This window comes from Rhea americana, unplaced genomic scaffold (assembly GCF_003343005.1).
Source record: "Rhea americana isolate MKP2758 unplaced genomic scaffold, rheAme1 scaffold_201, whole genome shotgun sequence".
Taxonomy (NCBI): domain Eukaryota; kingdom Metazoa; phylum Chordata; class Aves; order Rheiformes; family Rheidae; genus Rhea; species Rhea americana.
Window position 1 is genome coordinate 337829 of NW_028186162.1, and position 18794 is coordinate 356622.

At 42.7% G+C, this 18794-nt stretch overlaps 1 protein-coding gene across 2 annotated transcripts in view; it reads right to left on the reverse strand.

Moving 5' to 3' along the window:
- The window catches only part of PEAK1 (pseudopodium enriched atypical kinase 1), an 84232-nt gene that overhangs the window by 26331 nt on the left and 39107 nt on the right, over positions 1-18794 (reverse strand). The window contains exons 3-5 of one of the 2 annotated variants that reach the window (XM_085303951.1): positions 10692-13962; positions 3701-3817; positions 1682-1878 (exon numbers count right to left, since the gene is read on the reverse strand). In XM_085303951.1, the coding sequence (XP_085160077.1) occupies positions 1682-1878; positions 3701-3817; positions 10692-13852 (3475 nt within the window). In that variant the 5' untranslated portion in view covers positions 13853-13962. The remainder of the gene's footprint in view (positions 1-1681; positions 1879-3700; positions 3818-10691; positions 13963-18794) is intronic. The other variant, XM_085303952.1, reaches the window with a different exon arrangement.

Sequence of the window (18794 nt, forward strand, 5' to 3'; positions counted from 1 at the left end):
TTGCCCCTCCACTCTGCCCTGGCGAGGAGCTACAYCTGGAGAACTGTGTCCAGTATAAGAGAGATATGGAGCTACTGAAGTGAGTCCAGCGAAGGGCTACTAAGATGATTAAGGGACTGGAGCATCTGTCACACGAGGAAAGGGTGAGCTGGGCCTGTTTAGCCTAGAGAAGGGAAGACTGAGGGGGGGATCTTATCAAAGCATTGAAATGTCTGAAGGGAGGGCATAAAAAGGATGGAGCCAGACTCTTTCAGTAGTGTCCAGTGATAGGATGAGAGGCACTGAGCACAAACTGAAACACAGGAAGTTTTGTCTGAACATAATGAAAAACTTCTTTACTGTGAGGCTGACAGAACTCCGGAACAGGTTGCCCAGAGAAGTTGTGGAGTCTCCATCCCTGGAGATACTGAAAAGCTGTCTGGACAAGGTGCTGGGCAACCAGCTCTAGGTGACCCTACTTGAGCAGGGGCATTGGACTAGATGTTCTCCAAAGGTCCCTTCYGACTTYAGCCATTCTGTGATTCTGTGACCATGAGGAATAAACGACATTTCATACGTTAAGTGATACCTTAGCTTCATCAGTCAATCTAGTTAGAGGACATGGGTAAAACATAAAGRGTTTTAATAGAGTGAGATCTACTGCCTGGAGTTTCAGCTTTCCTCCTTGCTGTTGGAATGTCTTGGTAGATGTTAACATCACTCTTTGGTAGGATGCTTTCCTCTTTGTGCTCTMTAAACAGTACCTCATTAATGTTTCATTAGCAGAACACACTAATGAGTCAGCCACTAATTCACATTAAAGCAAAAATACACAACAACAACACTAAATGTATACGGAATGTATGCACCAGAGGGTTTAAAAATTTCATCCTTGATCACGTGAACACATATGGACATGCCTAACTCTTACTTAGGAGCCATCCCAATGCAGTCATTTYATTCTTGTCCAAATGCAAACATGCTGGTATGCTTACAGAATTGGAGTCTTACTGAAAAAGAGATAGTCACATATTCTTRAAATTAAATAAGTGAAATAGATCTTCTGTTATAGAAAAATCTGGATGTAAGTATTGCTAAATTCCCAGCACTTCAAATCAAAATGCTTTARAAAATTACACCAATAACATTGATACTGCTTACTGGAAATGATTTTTTGTCTTGCTCACTTGTCTTCCAGAGAAATCCTGCCTACAGCTCTAACTTTCTTATGAGAGAGAGGATTTCAGGGGTAGTTGAACAGACTTCAGGGCAGTCATATTTTAAACTTATCTAAAGGAGCAAAAGTAAACTGCCAAATTAGAATAAAAAAGAGGTTATAGTCAACAAAAGAAGACTACAAATATTTTAGAAATTATTATTATGTTACCAAATAAGCCCTATTTCTTGCTGRAGTTCAGAAAAATACTGAAATCTAATTCTTTCTCCTAAAATGTTGTAATTTACTCTGTATTTTAAATCCCCTCTTTCATAAAAATTCCTTTGAACACATACAAACAATGTGCTTTGGGAATAGGACARCAGAATTTTACCCTTCTATAAATGGATATTAAAAATTTTGTCTTTAGGGACGAACTTGATGAAGAGTGCGTTGAGCTGTCCAAAGGACGAGGTCCTTCACAGCCTGAGAAGGGTATCCAAAGTACGCTCCCATTTCAGTCTTCCTCCACGAGGATGCACTTACCTAAATTGCTGTACGTAGCACTGCAAGGATTTACGTCAGGAGAAGTTGCAGCTCCTTCCCTGTCCTCCTCCCCGTGCGGGGCACGGACGGACGACACCGGTATGACGGAGGCGCTGCCGCCATTGTCCTGCTTCACGAACACGGCTCTGGGGACACGAGGGGACAAATCCTCCACTGTCGTCTCATCGGGCACTTGACTGAAACACACAGAACGAGATTGTCTGGAGACCATGGCGGGGTACTCGAGCTTAGTATTGGATTAGGAGGAACATATCTTCAGTAAAGGGAATGGGCTAGTAGAGAGCTAAGCTCCTTTYACCCCCTTATTTTATATTTTTTTCAATAGCTTTCTGATATATTTATTTTCCTTAGCGAGATGAAATAGCTTTTGCCTGAAAGAGTAACAACAAGTTCACATCTTTCATGCAAAAAGGGTATCAAAGGGTTTCACAGCTGGCTGCAGCGAGCACAGGTGGGTACGCGGGCCTGATTCTGCGCGCTGGCGTGCGCAGGGCTCGCAGGACGGCAGCAGAGGTTAACGTGCTTTTGCCAGCCGGAATGAGTTTGCTTTAATCCAGGGTGCCCGAGTATAGCGAGGGCACTGTACGTCCTGATAAATGCATAAAGCTTCATTGATAAAGTTTCACATCCTGGAAGGATGATGGGAATGGACACTTCGGGAGTCAAGCCAGTAGTCCATCTAGCCCAGTATCCTATTTCCCATATAAAATATTCCAGGATTTAAATCCTGCTGCTAATGCATTAGGCCATTTACACATTAGGCCACGTTTTTCTATGCTTATTCTTAACTACGAAGGTTTAATCAAATTGTGATGATTAATAGCACAACGCTGTGAAAATCATCCAGTCAACCACTTTCTGTGGATGTATTTACTATAGTATGATTTAAAAATTAGGCATTATATATCAAACAAGAGAGTAATATTTCCAGATTTATTAAAAATCCCGCTGTCCTATTGAAAACATAGCAGCAGTTATCAATAATCATATCACATGCCAAAGATAGACCAAAAATATTTCTGTGCTTTTATACTCTCTCGCTCTCACAGAACAAATATTCATTACAGGCCAGACCTCGAGAGCCTGTGTCCTAAGCACTAGTTTCGACGTTTCAGCCTGATCCAGTAGGCGGGAAGAGTCTGAAACACATGCACTCCCCCGTAGCAGATACGGGGCAAGGCACTGCCTTCAASAGATGATCACATCGTATGTCTGTACAGGTGTTCCATTTTTATGGTTAAAATTTAAAATTTAACTTCTGATAAACAGAAAAAAATTATCAACGAAGCATTTCCAGCTAGGCAGAGCAGCCGAGTCTCCATGACACGAATCTTCACAGAGGAAAGAGAGATTATTTCCTCAGAGACTTACCATGAGTTACGGGCACACGTCTCTCTACGCCAGCCCGAAACCGCGTCGCTGCAAAGCACGGTACCCAGTGCCAAACTCCGATTAAAACATGCCGCCGCGTCGCGGGCTTGTTAGCGAAGGAGGGAGCCAGCACGGGCACGCTCGCCGCGCGGCCGCCGTCRCCCGGCGCACGACCGCCTGGCCGGGTTTAGTGCCATGCGCAGGAGCGGTGCGAAGCGCGCGTCGCCGCCAGCGYGCCCGCGTCACGGAGTTCCCCTGGGACGGCCGCCGAGGAAAGCGCACGCTGCGACTGAAGCGGCAGAAAGGGCTCTTAGGACAGTAAGAGATATCAGAAAGACTTGCAGTCGCTGTAAATCACGCACACACCTGCATTCCTCAGCCAGAATGTTTTCTTTTCAAAAGAAATAGCTGCTAAAAGCTTTACAGCTCCGTCGTCGCCACATCCCAGGAAGTCTCACATCTCCCAGTGCTTTTAGTGCTGCTGGGCAAGCGCAGAACAGGCTCCTTCTCCATACASACGCATGCAAGCACATTCGCTAAACCCACGTTCAGAAACATTTTGCCAAACACAGTAAACCAACAGCTCCAAGGGAAGAAAGGGGGGGAAAAAAAACAAAACCAACTCACCCACTGTACTCGCTCACACAATTCCCCATTAAAGGAAATTCTTTCAGGGCCTTCTTGAGTCTTTTAATCATGTCTTGGGCCTCGGGCGAGCCATTGATTCCGCCGCGGTCGGAGGCGCTACAAGTTGTGCAAGCTGTGAGCGACACGGCCGGACTCTGCACGCCGCCCTACCCCTCCTGCACCTTGGTGTTTACCTTGGCGGGCTGCTCCCAGGGCCCGGCCCGGGCAGGCAGCCTGCGCCGGCCCTGCCTGCTTAACCCTCCCGCCGCCTCCGCGGGCGCCGAGCRGGCCGCTCGCGGCTGCGCCGCTATTTTGGCGCGGCAACCGCAGTCCCAGGCACGTTAATCAGTTATGGAGGAGCAGGCTCAGATTTCAAGGGCGTTTTCGAGAACTTAGACCTAACGTTAAAAGTAACCGGACGTCTCGAATGCGTATTCCAAGCGCTTTTAGTATCTGAAACTAATACATTTAAAATGGCAGCGAGGCGGCACCAGGCCGCGCGAGGAAACGCTTCCCTGCAGCTGAAGGGTAAAGCGGGGGAGACTGGAGAGCTGGAGCCTGCGTAACGCAAGGCACCAACTGCCCGAGCAGAAGGCCGGCCCATACCGTCACCGCCGCGCGGGGAAAGCCTCGTCGCCGCTCGCTAGCCTCCGAGAGCCGAACTCACGACTGCTTTTGCTCCACGTGATGTCTAAACAGTTAAAAATCCATCCGTTTTCCGGAGAAGCGGAGCAGCTGATAAAGCAGCAGCTCGTTGAGGTTAGAGCTATTAAAGCCTGCTTTTGTATAAACTTGTGTCTTCTGGATGCCCGCAAGGGACACTTACAGCGATTCCCTTATTTGGGCTGTTTCCAGCTGTTTTGCCAGGGCGGATGCCTCGCACGGGAGCGCGCGGCTCGCCTTCCCCTCGGTGGGGGCACTCTCCGCCGTCCAAGGCTATTTTTACGAACTCCGTAGGAAACGCGTTACCTTAGGGAGCTCCGCTCCTCCAGCGTCTCCGCTGAAACTCAGCGACTACTCAGCTAACGGAGGGAGCGGCCGGACACCCACCGAGATCACCTTTGTTTTCCTCAGGAGCTGAGATTACGCAGAGCAAAAACACTTGCCATAAAAATAACTGTCTTTCAGCTGACACCCTTCTGAACCGATGTACTTGTGGTTCACTGGGGCACGAGCACAGGACTGCCTGCAAACAAGTTTTCTGCTGGGACAAATAACGCCCCCGCGCCCACCCTCAGCCTCCCCTCCTTCGCAGTATTTGGAGGACGGATGCAGATGATGGGGCTTGACTCGCCTCAGCTCTTCTGGGAACCGCTTGAGATGAGAACCCCGAAAGCAGGCCCCGCGGTGGGCTGATCTTCAAGAGGACAAGGGCATCACAGTGCGACCTGGAGCTCCCCTTGGGGAACGTGCGTTCCCATTTGGAGCGGTCAAGAATCAGAAACGAATATGAAGGGGCGAAGAATAAGGAATACTTGTAAAAAGTGATTTTGAGAGTGCCCTGCTGAATTGGGGTCAGATCTAGCAATGGAGCTGAGGGAGCACAGGTCATGGCAAGGCAGCAAACCAAACTCCAAGTGGCAGAACGGAAAAAAAACTGCAGCGGCCTTAGACCTAGCTGAGGCTCTGATATCCCCCTGCTTGAGGAAGAAGAGAGGTCAATGGCTCGAGGGTGGGCAAAGGCCACCTCGTACAGGAACCTCTATGCAGAAGCACAGGATGACTTAATTTCTGTAAAGCACGCAGCAGAGGAGATCGGTGCTCAGGTTTAACTCGGAGCATGTCATGGGTAACGTTCAATGTAGTGGCTCCTGCACTTCAGTTGCCCATCACTGTCATTAGCCAGAAATAGTCACTTGAGAGGCAAGTGAAAGAAATTTTCACTTTCCATGCACTGTCAACTGACAGTCTGGAATAACTAAGCCATACAGAAAGTTTATTTCTAATTCTTCTTACTTGGAAGCTGGCTTATTCCTGAAGCAAAAGAATTTATAGTCCTTTTGTTTTTTAATCTTGCAGAATACAATGTTTGCATGGATAAAGGGAATGCATTGGATAATCCAGTAAAGACATCCTACTAAGCCCTTTCATGGCAGTAATACTTAGTGGCAGTGAGTTCCACAGATTAACTGCACATTTCATTTAAAAAACAAGAAGTTTTCTTTATCCACTTTAAGTTTTCAGTCTTCCCATTTTACAGACTGTAGTAGAGGCCATAAGAACAACATGACTAGGTTTATTAGTTCTCACCTACATTTACAAAATAATGAAAGATAAAATCCCTTCTACTTTGCTCTTTAACAGTTCTCAGTGTCTACAAATCCTCTTCACATAAAGGTTCTCCTATGTTTGCACACTGAACATGTATAATTTCTGTTTTCTGTTAGCATATAGATGTCCCTGAGAGAAATCTCACAGAAACTTTTCATAGGTGAAATGGTAAAGATAGGTGGCTAATGCTCTTAAGACCAAGAGAAGAGAGTCTTGAAACTAAGAATGACTTTGTTTTAAATAGAGCCCTACAGTGATTTAAAATATTTTGTTTTCTTCTTGAGAGCTTTCTGAAATAGCTATGGGATCTGCAGGATCTGAGTCAACGATAATGAAAAGAAATGGTCGTGCTGCTCCTTCCTGCTCGTCTCTGGATCCGATCCTTCTCAGTTGTGGCGCTCTAAATCACCTCACTGGAGCTGTCTTTCTCCATTGCCTATATAAGGAAATCAGATTCCTGACTCGGATTCTTAAAATCACATTTGGCTTAGCGTAATTCAAAGCAAACAGTGTGAACAGTCTTGAGTGACCTCAAGGCAATCAGAACCACAAAAAGCACTTGAGCATCACTGATAGTGCCGAAATCCCTCCAGGGCAGGGAGGAACTGCGCAAGTCTTTGGCCAGTTTTCCCAGCTGTCACTGACATATATGTTAATTTTAAGAGCGGCAGTCTGGCTGGGAAGTTATCGAAGGTGAACTCTTTGTACAATACATAAGCCTAGCACTGGGATAACTTTTGAAGGATTAGATGACATTTCTAAATGTCTTGATACCTATGTGCTCTGGTGAGAATGAAACCTGCTAAAGCACTCAGCATTCGGGGGTATTTCCRTGACAAATAGCCTTAACCCAAGCTGCTGAATGTACCGTGCAACTATAATGGAGAAACAGACCTATTTATTTATTCATTTAAAAAGAGACCCCAAACTTCTAAACCAATCTTTAAAACRTAAACATAAACAGAGTAAGCACTGCATTCCTTTCGGAAGCGAGGCACAGCGTGGGGTTAGTGCTCTACTGTTGCCCTGGGACAAGGGACCTCACGCCTATCCACCGCTCGCTCAGCTTCCAAAGAGTTAACATCATGCTCATTTTAGGAATTAGATTCCTAATCCCAACTTCAGCTATGAAGTAATCTGGTTTCTTATCTAAACCAGAAGGGAGTGAATATACAGACCTCACTACTTGAAGGAAGTGTTTTGGTAAACAGACACAATTCTATCCTTTGTTCATCCAAGCCTGGCCCAAAGAGCCTATAAAGGAAATTTATGAGTGATCTGTGGCTATGAAAGGGAACAATTTAGTTTAAAATGTAACTGAAATTGAAATGACTCTGCACAAATCAGTYGTACCTTGATTTCACAGACACTACCATCTAAAAACAACACTGGAGGAGATTTTTAATTCCACTCTGATGTAGTTTAGGAAYGTAGGAGAGGAAGACTCAGAAAGCTTTCCTGTGAAAAAGGGAACATGTCTCAATCTAAACAGTTGCTTGAGAACAACTTGCGCATCATGAAAAATGAACTACAGGTGTTCTGGGAAACAGATTTTCATTCTGATTACTGATATGACTGATACAATTGATAACTTTTAGAAAAAGAAACTATTCTATCTACAAAGTCTTGACAAAAAATTGGTTATTATAAATTCTGGTTTGTCATTTTCTTTTTAAAGAAATCAAACTCCTTGAAAAAGATTACAAAAGTGTGAAATTTTTAACTACAATAAATTTGATTTTGGTTTTCAGAGATAAGGTCAGGTCCTACTTTAGTATTTACTAGCTTCTTTTGAACCACCATATACGYGTCCTAACACCAAATCAAAAGAAACTACCACGTGGGTAAAACAACATTACGTTCTTGATACTTTCAGCTTCCTGAAAAACTGCGTATTTTGCAAGTGCTTTTATAAAGGATGAACTGACCTTTCTAGGGATAACATAACCACAAAAGGGTGGAAGGTATTTAAAGTTATCAATCTCTACCAGCTTTATAATCCACTGCAAAGCAAGGAAATACTGTATCTTCATTTAATAYGCTTTCAAGACCCCCAGTAATCTTACATTTCTTAAGCTTATCTGATTTTCCAGGTCATCAGTTTGGTTTTTTCAGTGAGCTTACAGTTGTTGGTGTTCTCTGTTAGAAAAGTGTCATATTCATTGATTGCTATCTTCATGTCTTCAGTTTTCCTCTAAGGCTTCTGCAAACTTAACTGAAGATTTAAAACATCTTTTCGATGCATATATTTTGGCCTGAATTAATGTTAACCTTTTACTAACACCTAATGAGTTAATACCAGTCTAGCATCATCTGTTACGTCTCCTCCTTGCGCAAAAATGGAAGTTGAAAAGCCTGATTCTCATCTACTGAAATATTAAAAAATACATTCAAAATCCTTAAACAAAATTAACCTTGTTTCCTTGTTTTTGTCATCGTAATGCTTCTTTCAGTCTCCTCAACAATATTTAAAACTAAGTTAAAAAAAAAAAAAAAAAAACAAACAAACCCTAAAGGCATCAAATTGCATCAAGGGATCAAGAAGACCAAGTGAAAGATATAGACCATGCAGCCTTCTGACTAGCTATTTCTCAAAAAAACTCAGTGAATGTTCTTAAAAACTTGCAGAAAGACTAAAACAGTTTTGTTAGAAAGAAGAAATTCCAGCTCTAACACTTGGAAAATTCCAACTATAGATGAGACATGGTTTTAGCCAAAATTACCATGACTTGTAGAAAAAAGAAAAGTAAAAATGCTTTCTGGAGTAAGACAGGAGAGAATAACAACTCCTTTCAATAGTAAGGGTAAAAGATACTCAGGGGTACCACAAAACTATAAAACAGGGTGACATCTCTAGGGCGGTCTAAGAACAAATGTTAACTATGAACACGGCCGCTAGCTGGTTAGTGCCCTTCATCACTGAGATAAGCTTTATTCTTTCCTGACTGCTTCCCGGCCAGATCACAGAGCTGATCCGGCTGAAAAATAACATGGTGACTATTCTTCCCTGGGATCGCCTCCCCGGTGGGGTTCCCCACGGGCGACCACAGAAAGGGTCTCGCAGGACAAGAGGGGGCACAGAGGAGGTGGAACACGGGGCTGCGCGACGAGACACGGAGACTCGCCTGATGGCAACGTGTGCGGTGCTGCTGCTGGAAAACCGCTAACACAGCCTTGGTCTCTCCAGGTTCCCCTAGAGCTAATAGCAAAATGGGRTTCCCCTAGAGGGGCTACTGAGAGAACGGACTTCTCTGATTCTTTAACTTGCTCTCTAAAACCGCCTGTTTCTCTCCCTTTCCTCTAGGGAGGGTCTAGGCTCTTCCCGCAGCAGTGCTCCCCGCTGTCTGCAGGCTCCCGCTGGAACATGCCCTGCTCTCGCCACCACACATGCCCCACGCTACTGTGGTAACGTACAACTTGCAGAGACGTCAGATGCTGATGGGTGTTATTGMCTTCCACAGCCTGTGCAAGTGCTCTGCCTTGCTAAAATTCACACCAGCAATTCGCAGGGGGAGCTTTTTTGCCCTGTGCATTTTCATGTGAATTTTARTATTATTCTTTTTAAACTAAAAGTCATGAATCTTAGATTGCTGTTCATCCAATCTGCAGAAACAGAGAGTAGGCTAAGTTCCCGGAGACTGCCCRTATCTTGTATTTGGGACTATTGCTTACTTGTAGCAACCTCAGAAGACGTTCTAACACATGCACAGCTGTAGTCAGCGCTCAATGAAATGCACACTGCGCCCACAGGACTGAGTGCAACAAATGTCTCCAACTCCCTTCGGTTTGCGCTGCCATGACAGCCTTAAAAACTGAACGTTACACTGAAAAAATGGCAYGCTGGAAATAAACAGAGTTCTTAGTGTTCAGAGACCACCAAGCATGTGTACCATTGGTAAAGGAACAAATAGGTCTTTAAATCAAGACCTAAAATGTTAAAGTACTACGGATTTAATGGAGTAAAATAAACATATATTGATCAAATAATTTTAGAAAAATCAAACCAAAAATGATTTCAGCAAATTATAATTTAAAGAAATGAAATTAGGGAACGAAATTGTCAGGCAGAAACAGCAATCAGCTCTACTGAATCCAATACTCTAATGGGACAAAATATTCCTCACTGTAAAGGCCTTGCAAAATGGAGAGATTATTTTACAAAATAATGTACTTCTATTATCACTTTTTTTACACAGTTCATTTTAGGAGATTCATTTTAGTGATGCTGCACTGTAACATGAAGTTTAATTACCATACCTTGTATTCACAGGTACGTGAGATAAAGGCTCACACATTCTACGAGTTACTGTTCTTTCAATTTCTATTTTTCTATTAAACAATGGCTTTCTGTTTTTTGCAGAGGAATTCCTTACTTTTCCTATAACATAAGAACACTTTCTTAAGCTAGAAATCCAGGATAATATGTCCGAYTCAATGTAATCTGGCTATCACAACATATTAATGAACCTGCAACACAAACTCCTAATATTGAGTATTGTTCCTAGTTAATTTTCACAGAGTATCTTTGCTGATAACCAAAACCATGCAAAGATTTTTAAAATGTGCTTTAAGATACCTAAAATAARTAGATTTTTTAAATCTTATATTTAATGTAATAATACTCCTTATTTTTTTTCCCCTTTTCTGCAGTATATACAGGCATTTCACAACTGAATGAGAACGAAAAAGATGATAGGAATGAAAAATATGAACAGATTACCTGGGGATTTTCTTGGGAATCTGAGATGGTGAAGAATGGCTCTTTATTTTCTGCTCGGAGCTCTCCAGAGAGTCTTCTTGTGTTTCTTCTTTGTCTTTTACTAGTACATCTGCAATCGAAGACTCCACTCCAGCCACATTTTGATGGTCAGCCTTTGGTTCAGCTTGTGCTGGTTCACATCTATACATGAAAACAATAGACGGCTTCTCACTGGAGTCTGATTTTGACTCACTGAACCAATGATGACGTTGAACTGGAGGAGGGGGGAGCATATGTATAACAGTTCCATCAAGACCCACCAGCTTTCCTTTCTCTCTCTCTTTCTCTTTGTCTTCCTCATCATCAGTTTTTCTGCGGCGGAAGAAGCTCTTAAAAGATATCCAGCGTTTGGGTTTTGCATCAGCAGCTCGCCGACCTTCTGAATGAAGGATCGACTCTGCCTCCGTTGACCTAGTGGGACTATTTGGTTTGGTCCAATTGCTGAAATGTCTTTGCAACAAGTTACTTGCGTGATAGGGTGAAGATGTGGACCGTGGAGGAGGAAATGGTGGTGCTTGCTCCATTTTGGGACTTGTGGTATTTTGCACGCCTCTCACTGGCTTTGGAGAATGGGTGGCAACTGGTTGCACTACTGCATCTTTCTGCATTTTAGGGGCAGCGTTTTCCATGGTCTTGGGTGACTCTACTTCAGGCTGTGATGTAAACAGAGATTTGGGTCGTACCAGGGTGTTTTTAGTAGCGTCTGCATCAGGGGGTAAGGAATACAGTTCTTCTACACTACAAGATTTTGGTCCAGACTGAGGTGTTTCTGGAGGAGTATGTGGAGGCTGGATGGAAGCCACAATCTGGGAAAGGACCGTGCTTGCGTTCTCTCTGCTGCCACTGCCAGCAGATGCCTCTGGCATTACTTCTGTTTTTGCTGCAGGCTCTGGAGTTGTCTTTTGAATTCTTGGTGGGGAGCTGTGGTCAGAACTATGGCTTCTTTGTGGTGATATCTGACCTTTACTGAGACAGCTGTTAAACTCTTGGACCTTCTGAGCCACAGAACCCAGCCTGCATTCTGTGCTATTAGTCACCCCCTTTGCTTGAGAAAATTCAGCGTGCTTGTTTCCTGCAGTCTCAGTCATTTTGCTTTCTGTTTCTATTTCTTCATATGTGTGGCTTATTACACTAGTAGTTTTATCTTTGACGGATAGCTCCCCRCTGGTCCCTAGAAAACTTTTATAGATAGCCAGATTATCATAGGCATTTGGATTAATTACAATGGGAACTTTAATAGCGTTTTTGGAACTCTTAGCATAAGTGGGCTCATCATGAATTATAATAGGAAAAGGTGGCATGCCAGCATTATTGTAGCTGTTGAATTTTATCTCAGATAAATTGGGAGATTTAACCGGGATAGTTTTTGAAGAAATGTTTGTAGCTGTAGGGGAAGTAGGAGCTGACTTGTGGCTTGTCTTTCTGGGAGGAACAGAAGGTCCTGAGCTGTTAGCAATTAACTCCACCTTAGGTATCTTCTGTCTTGGACTAGTACTAGAAGTCCACACTTCTTGATATCTGATTGCACTGGATTTTTTCAGATTAGCATTTACTCGTCCAGGTGATGCTGCAGAGGATGCAATAGGTGTGCCTGGAGTTCCTGGTGAATTTGGGTTAGATGATACGTTTTTGGTTTCTGAGGTTTCGGTCTGATTCTCCTTACATTCATTGCTCATGGCAGCTGATACATCTACTACGGTATATGGCTTGCAAACTGGTTGTTCCATATTGACTATTCTGTAAGGTTTGGCTTGCTCTTCCACAGGCACCAGATTTATAGTTACAGCTTGACCAGTAACATCTGAAGAACTTTTATTCTCTGGCTTATCAGTTTGCACAGCGATTTTGCCATCCTTCTCTTCCAGTCGAAGGGCAAGGACTGCCTTGTGGGTTTCTAGACTTTTTGGAACATTTCTAGAAACTTTTGACACATCCCTCACCTGCTGATTATCACAAAGACTTTCATATTCTGATTCTATCAGTTTGACATCCTGAGGAGTACTGGGAGATAACCCCCCATTACAGAGCTTCTGGGAGGAACTGCTGGTTGTTCCAGAACGAGACTCTTCAGTCAAAGAAGAATCAGGAGATGTAGAATCAGAAGATACCATGCTCTGCATGCTCTCCTGCCCATAAAGAATCACAGTCTCTTCTCCATAACCATTTAAAATTTCATCGTAACTATCATCGTAATCTACTGCACAGATCCGCTGAAGAGACTTGTTTCTAAGGGGCACAGTATTCCATTTTTTGTCAACAGAGAACTGAACAGGAGACAGGGTGTTAGCTCTAAAATTAGCAAAGCGAGGTTGGCCCCTCATACGAATTTCCATTGCTAGCAACTCTTCATCACTTTCATCCCAGCTCTCATGCTCTTCTTGCATGCTGCCAAAAAATGCATCATCCTCACTCTCATCTCCACTAGAGAATTCTGGATAACAGAAACGTCCACCTTCATTACTTATTACTTCAGTGCTTCCACTCAGAATAACATGCTTACTGTGTGAATCCTTCATACCACCCATCATGCAGCTTGGAGGGATCTTCCTTTCCAGTGATCTTTTATAGCAGTTATTTATTCTTCCCAAGAAGGTTTCTCTTGAGTTCATTTCATTTCCAGTTAGCTGAGGTGTGGTATCCAAACCTGCAATCTCCTTCAACACTTCTGTCAATCCATTATTATTGTTATTTGGTATCTTACCTATGCCATCATTGTTGCCATAAGGCCTGGGAACATGGCTATAACCTTCAATTTCATCTTCATTATTATTGTTCAGTGGTTTTTTGTTCAAGACAGCTTTGTTTCGGTTCCACCCTGCAGGCACTGATTTATTCTCACAATGATCTGGTACACTGATTTCACCGCACACACCCTGCCCATCTACTACCATCATGGTGGGTTTCACAGCTATAGTGGGTTTCTTTGCCACAGGTGGACGAAAATTTCCTGTATTTCTACCACGATGGCTGTTACTTTGGTTTGCATTGGTTTTCAGATTGCTATGTGAGAGGTTTTTCTTTTCAGAGACTGGGGGTAACTGATGCAAGCTTTTAGGCTTGAAGCAATTCTTACATTCACCAGGTTTCCAGACGTGTTCAGTGAAAGTATTACAAGCAGACATTTTCCCAGAGCTTTGTGCTTGATGCTGTGCTGTTCAGTGCATGGTAAGAACTTCATCCATATGTTTCCACTGTTCTCTTAGTAAGGTTCGTGGTTCAAGCAGCAATCATTCTGAAACATGAGRGAGAATGAGGATAAGAACAGGAAAACAAAGTAAACCATTACACTTGCTCGTATTCTGATGTTCCTACTTTTACTACTCTTAACATTCACTCAGAATAACTAAGTAGCATTTTGTTGATGTCTTAGCTCTTTATACTGAAATCGAAAAAGAGAGAGAGAGAAAAATGGCCATGACTGAGAACTGAGAATAATTCTCTGACTAGTTCGGGACCATTGACCCACAATTTTGTCCAATAAATCAAATGCTAGGAAGAGGTTTTAAAGCCAAAGATTAGTGTATATTGCCATAGACATAGCCATTTAAATACGAGACAGGAAAGTAAGAGTATGTTTTAGTCTCCCAAGTGCATTATAGATAATTTGTTTTAGCTTCAAAAGTGAATGAGCTCAGCTTAAGTGGGAAAATATATTCAGCAATTCCAAACTCTTCTGCGATTTTAGCACCTTTTCCTTCAAGTTAAATTATTACTGGCCAGATACTTAGGTTGAAGACACAGGCTGTTATTCTGGAAAAGTTAGATAAAAAATACTGGGGTGACCTTTCTAGAAAGTTACTGTTCTTTCTCACGTAGCTATTCCACCTAACTCCCAAGAAAAGTGTTACCCTCAGATAATTGAAAATCTGCTTCAAAGTGAGTCTTACTATTTCCTGAAATGATCAGCCTCAAGTAAAAACCAAACATGGGTCTGCTGTACTTCATAGTCCTTGGAACATCCAGGATTTGAGCGTTTCATAACCTAATGCCTGCAGATTTTAAGCCTTCTCAGCCAGATCCACAGGTCTGGTCTCTTCATTGTTTTCGCATAAATCAAGAATTATCCTGATAGATTTTTACGGAGGTGAAAGAATCTCCATGTCTTCAGCACTACATCTGTAAACGCCGGCATCGGCAATCAATACCTTGATATTCTTTCAGGCTTTATGTGAAAACATACTTGCTGATCACACAGATACACTTGAAGTATACTAATAAACCTGCTCAGTCGAAGAAACAGCTCTCAAAGAGGATCCGTGGTTAATAACTCATCCGCAGGACTCCTTTGGCAAATTCACCAAGAGCACAACACCTTCTCATCAGTGTAGCAAACAATACAAACCATTAGGAAAATCCGACACGGGGATAAATCTGCCAAACTCCTCGCATACTCCCCTGCGTGCTGGCTCAGTACTGTCCTTCGTTGGGGAGCGCTCTAAAACAGCATTGCTCTTCCAACACCAGGTGGGGCTGAAGTCTAACTCTACTGGAGGATCTTCAGACACATCCGTGCTACCAGAGCTCTCCAATTTCACGTATCAGCTAAACATGTTTCCAGACGAAGCTTTTTGCCAAATAGTCAGTGCCAAAAGCTTTCTCTGTATGACCTAACAGATATAAACTCTGCCAGATGGAGATCCACCAAACTTTCAGCCTTTGTTTTATACACACACACACACACACACACACACACACAGAGTTAAATGTCATTTTAGTTTTCTGAACTCTGCCAGGATTTGTTGCTTCAACACTTCACAAGTCCATATATTGTACTCAGAATAATCACATTAAGAAAGAATTCTCCTGAAATCATTAAGAGCAGACTAGAATTTTGCACCCCGGTTAGCTCCTTCCTTTCAACTGCTGCCCAAATAAAAGAAGAAAAATTGCACAAACTGAAATCCAATTTTTGGAAAATATATTTCTGCATTATGTAAAATCTCTGAGCGAATAATTTCAACAAAAGGGTTAGTGCATGTGTGTGCAGTTTTTAAGATTGTTTCTCAGAAACTGCAGAAAAGACTCCTGCTCTGGAATCCTATCACAGACAGACCAGTTCATGGCCTTTCAAGCTAAACATTTTCTGCTAATAAGGGTGGGGTACAATGATGAGAAAGCAGTTTATTTCACACCTTCTATACAACATATTTTTATGTTCTACTGCTGGCTGTATTTGCTCCCATTTGCTCAGAGATGCTGATACTGCTCCGTTTTCCTCTGGACCAAATCACTGCTGTGCTGAATGCTAACTACGGGCAGCTTAACACAACGGTAAAGCAACACGCCAGTCAGAGTTCAAAACCCAGGCATAGTCACAGCCTTGGTGAACCTGTATTCCACATCCCAGAAGTACCACTGTTGCAATTTAGCTTAAAAATAAAATGCACGCAGATAGGTGTATGTAAATGCAGATGCGTACAGTTACACATAAACAGAAAACACGTAAGACATATATCCATATTTTATATTGTTTGCACTTCAGTATCTAATGCAGATGGTTTAAACACAACCCCATGCTCTAACATGGTTTTTGACAACGTGTGAAACAGAAGAGCCGCTGACTTAACGGTTTGATAAACTGCAGATGGGTTTCAACTGGCTCAGGCAGTCGCAGAAGAGCGGCTCTTGTAATGTGCTCTGACACTGTCTGCAGCTCTAACAAAGAGGAAATTGGCCCCTTCAGACAAGAGGAAGTCTGCATTTTTCTTAACGCTGAAGCATTCTAACACAGAGTTTCTTTCGTACTTCGAAATCAGAAATACTTGGAGCCTTTTAAAAAGCACATTCATAGTGACCTTCATGTTTGCAAACAAGTATCTGCACTTTTTTTTTAAAAAAAAAAAAAAAAAAAAAAAAAAAGGAGGTTGGCCCATTTCTTAACTGCTGCATAATTAAAACTTATTTTTCTGATATCTTCCTCTCCCTTAAAAAAATTACATGTCTTGTTTCAACCACAGAATCACTACTATGACCCAATAATAAAGCAGACTTAAAGGCTTCTTTCAATATCACAACAATCGAAACCCACATTCTTCACATATTTGATATTGCTTCAGTTGCAGTTAACTGCTACAGCTTGGTAGGGGGCAGCAGAGACCACGGAAGGTAATGAAAACGCACACAGATAACAAAAGAAGTTCTTTCATCTCGCATGTCCAGGCACTGCTCGCTTCTCGATTAGGTCCGGACAGGCACACACCTGATCTCCTAAGCCGCTACGGTGCTCCAGGTACCTCCTCTTCCAGAGTTTCCCTACTTGCAATTACAGCCCACTTAACCGCCAAGGAACAGGAAGGCACCCGCTGCTGGTCCTGCTTCATTTGCAATGACTAGCTGGGAAGACTCACTTGAAGAAAGAAAAGCTCAGCAAAACCCCAGGTAACAACACCCCGAGATGCTAAATACAGAATAGCATCAGGCTTCTAAAGAAAGCGTTAACAGTAAATACAGCATGACAACGTTTTGCACTTCATCCCTCGACCTCAAAGCTCTTTATCCAAGGTGAATAACATTATTTTTCACTATTTATAGATGGAAACAGTAACTAAAATTCACCAAGTGAGTCAGTGGCAGGAACAAGTGCAGCCAGACAAGCTGTGTCCCTAACGTGGTGCTGCAGCTACAGATCATGATGCTTCACCCACTAAACAGTTGAGTCAGCACAGACAGTTCATCAGCTTCAAAGGCCAGATCACTCCTGGTGCAAACAAGAAAAATGCGACTCACTTAAGCAGGTACAGCCCACAGGAGGGCTCAGCCTGGCCTGTTAAGTTGGTGTCAAACAAATGGAAGTGCAAGAACGTATTTCACTTTCTAGGGCAGCTCAAGACGACCACAGAGTCAGAGTTGCAGTGCAGAGATGAAGCAGCGAGCAGCTGAGACATCCTCAGGTCAGGAAAACTGAACCTTGCACAGGAATGCAGAAGTATTTTTGCAGCTCTTATTTATTGACATCTTTTTTGTTGAGTGCACTAAGATAGTGATAAACACGCGTTTCAGGCATTTCCCCTTTGTTCTAAGCAATTTCAGGCTGGCAGGTCTCCCTTAGACGCATGCTGCCTGAATTGCAATGAAGGCCTTCTCCAGTAATACTTTATACTAACATAATCCAATTAAAAGGAACTTAATTGGTGTGCAACATTCCCTACAATTTCAACATTTTAAAAATGAATAGTCTCAGTAAGTACCAGATGGTGACACGCACTAATTAATCAGGCCTGCTCAATGAACGAGCATATTAAAATCAATGCACCTATTAGACATGTATTTTCAATGCTGTATGCTGCAAAAACCTCCTTTTAAATGAATGCCCGTTACATTACTGGACACTACACACAAGTGTGCATGTCATCATTTCTAACACTGTCACTCTTTTGTCTCCTCTTAGATCACTAGATACTTGCTACAGGTCTCCTTTCRTTTGCTCTCCTTGAGGGAAAAGGCATTTAGCTTGAGCATACCCTCTCATGAAAACGGGCCCACAATTTTTATGCTCGGGAATAAATTTTGTYGATCGACCTTCTTTTCAGACAACGGTCCATTAAATTACTAGTGAACAACCCACGAACCTCTTGCCATYGACAGGCATGTCCACAGACTGAAAAATCAGCAGTGGGAATGCAACCTACGTTTCCTATACAGGAATGCCTAGACACCACAGAACCACTATGGCTTTGTGGTCTTGTCTAAACTACTTCTAGTGATGTGGACAGTCACTCACCACCAAAAACAATAGCATAAGTGTAGCATAACAAGAATAAAAGAAGTGTAAAATAGCAAGAATCAAATGGATACCTGATTTCAACATCTGTCACTATCCAATTTCTCCTTCTTTTATTATAATCACAAACATTTTAAGAGATTCTTTGGAAAACCAAAATGCTCCCAAATCCCTGCTTGGGTGGCCCCAGGCTTTAAAACCTCTTCATCCCAGCTAGTGTCACAGTTTACTGACCCAGGGCTGCTGAAACGTGAATATATCCAGCACGGATAACTGAGACTACAAACCAATGAGGCACGGGCCATTTAAGTTATTTTGTCCTTCATGCTGTTAAAAACAAACAA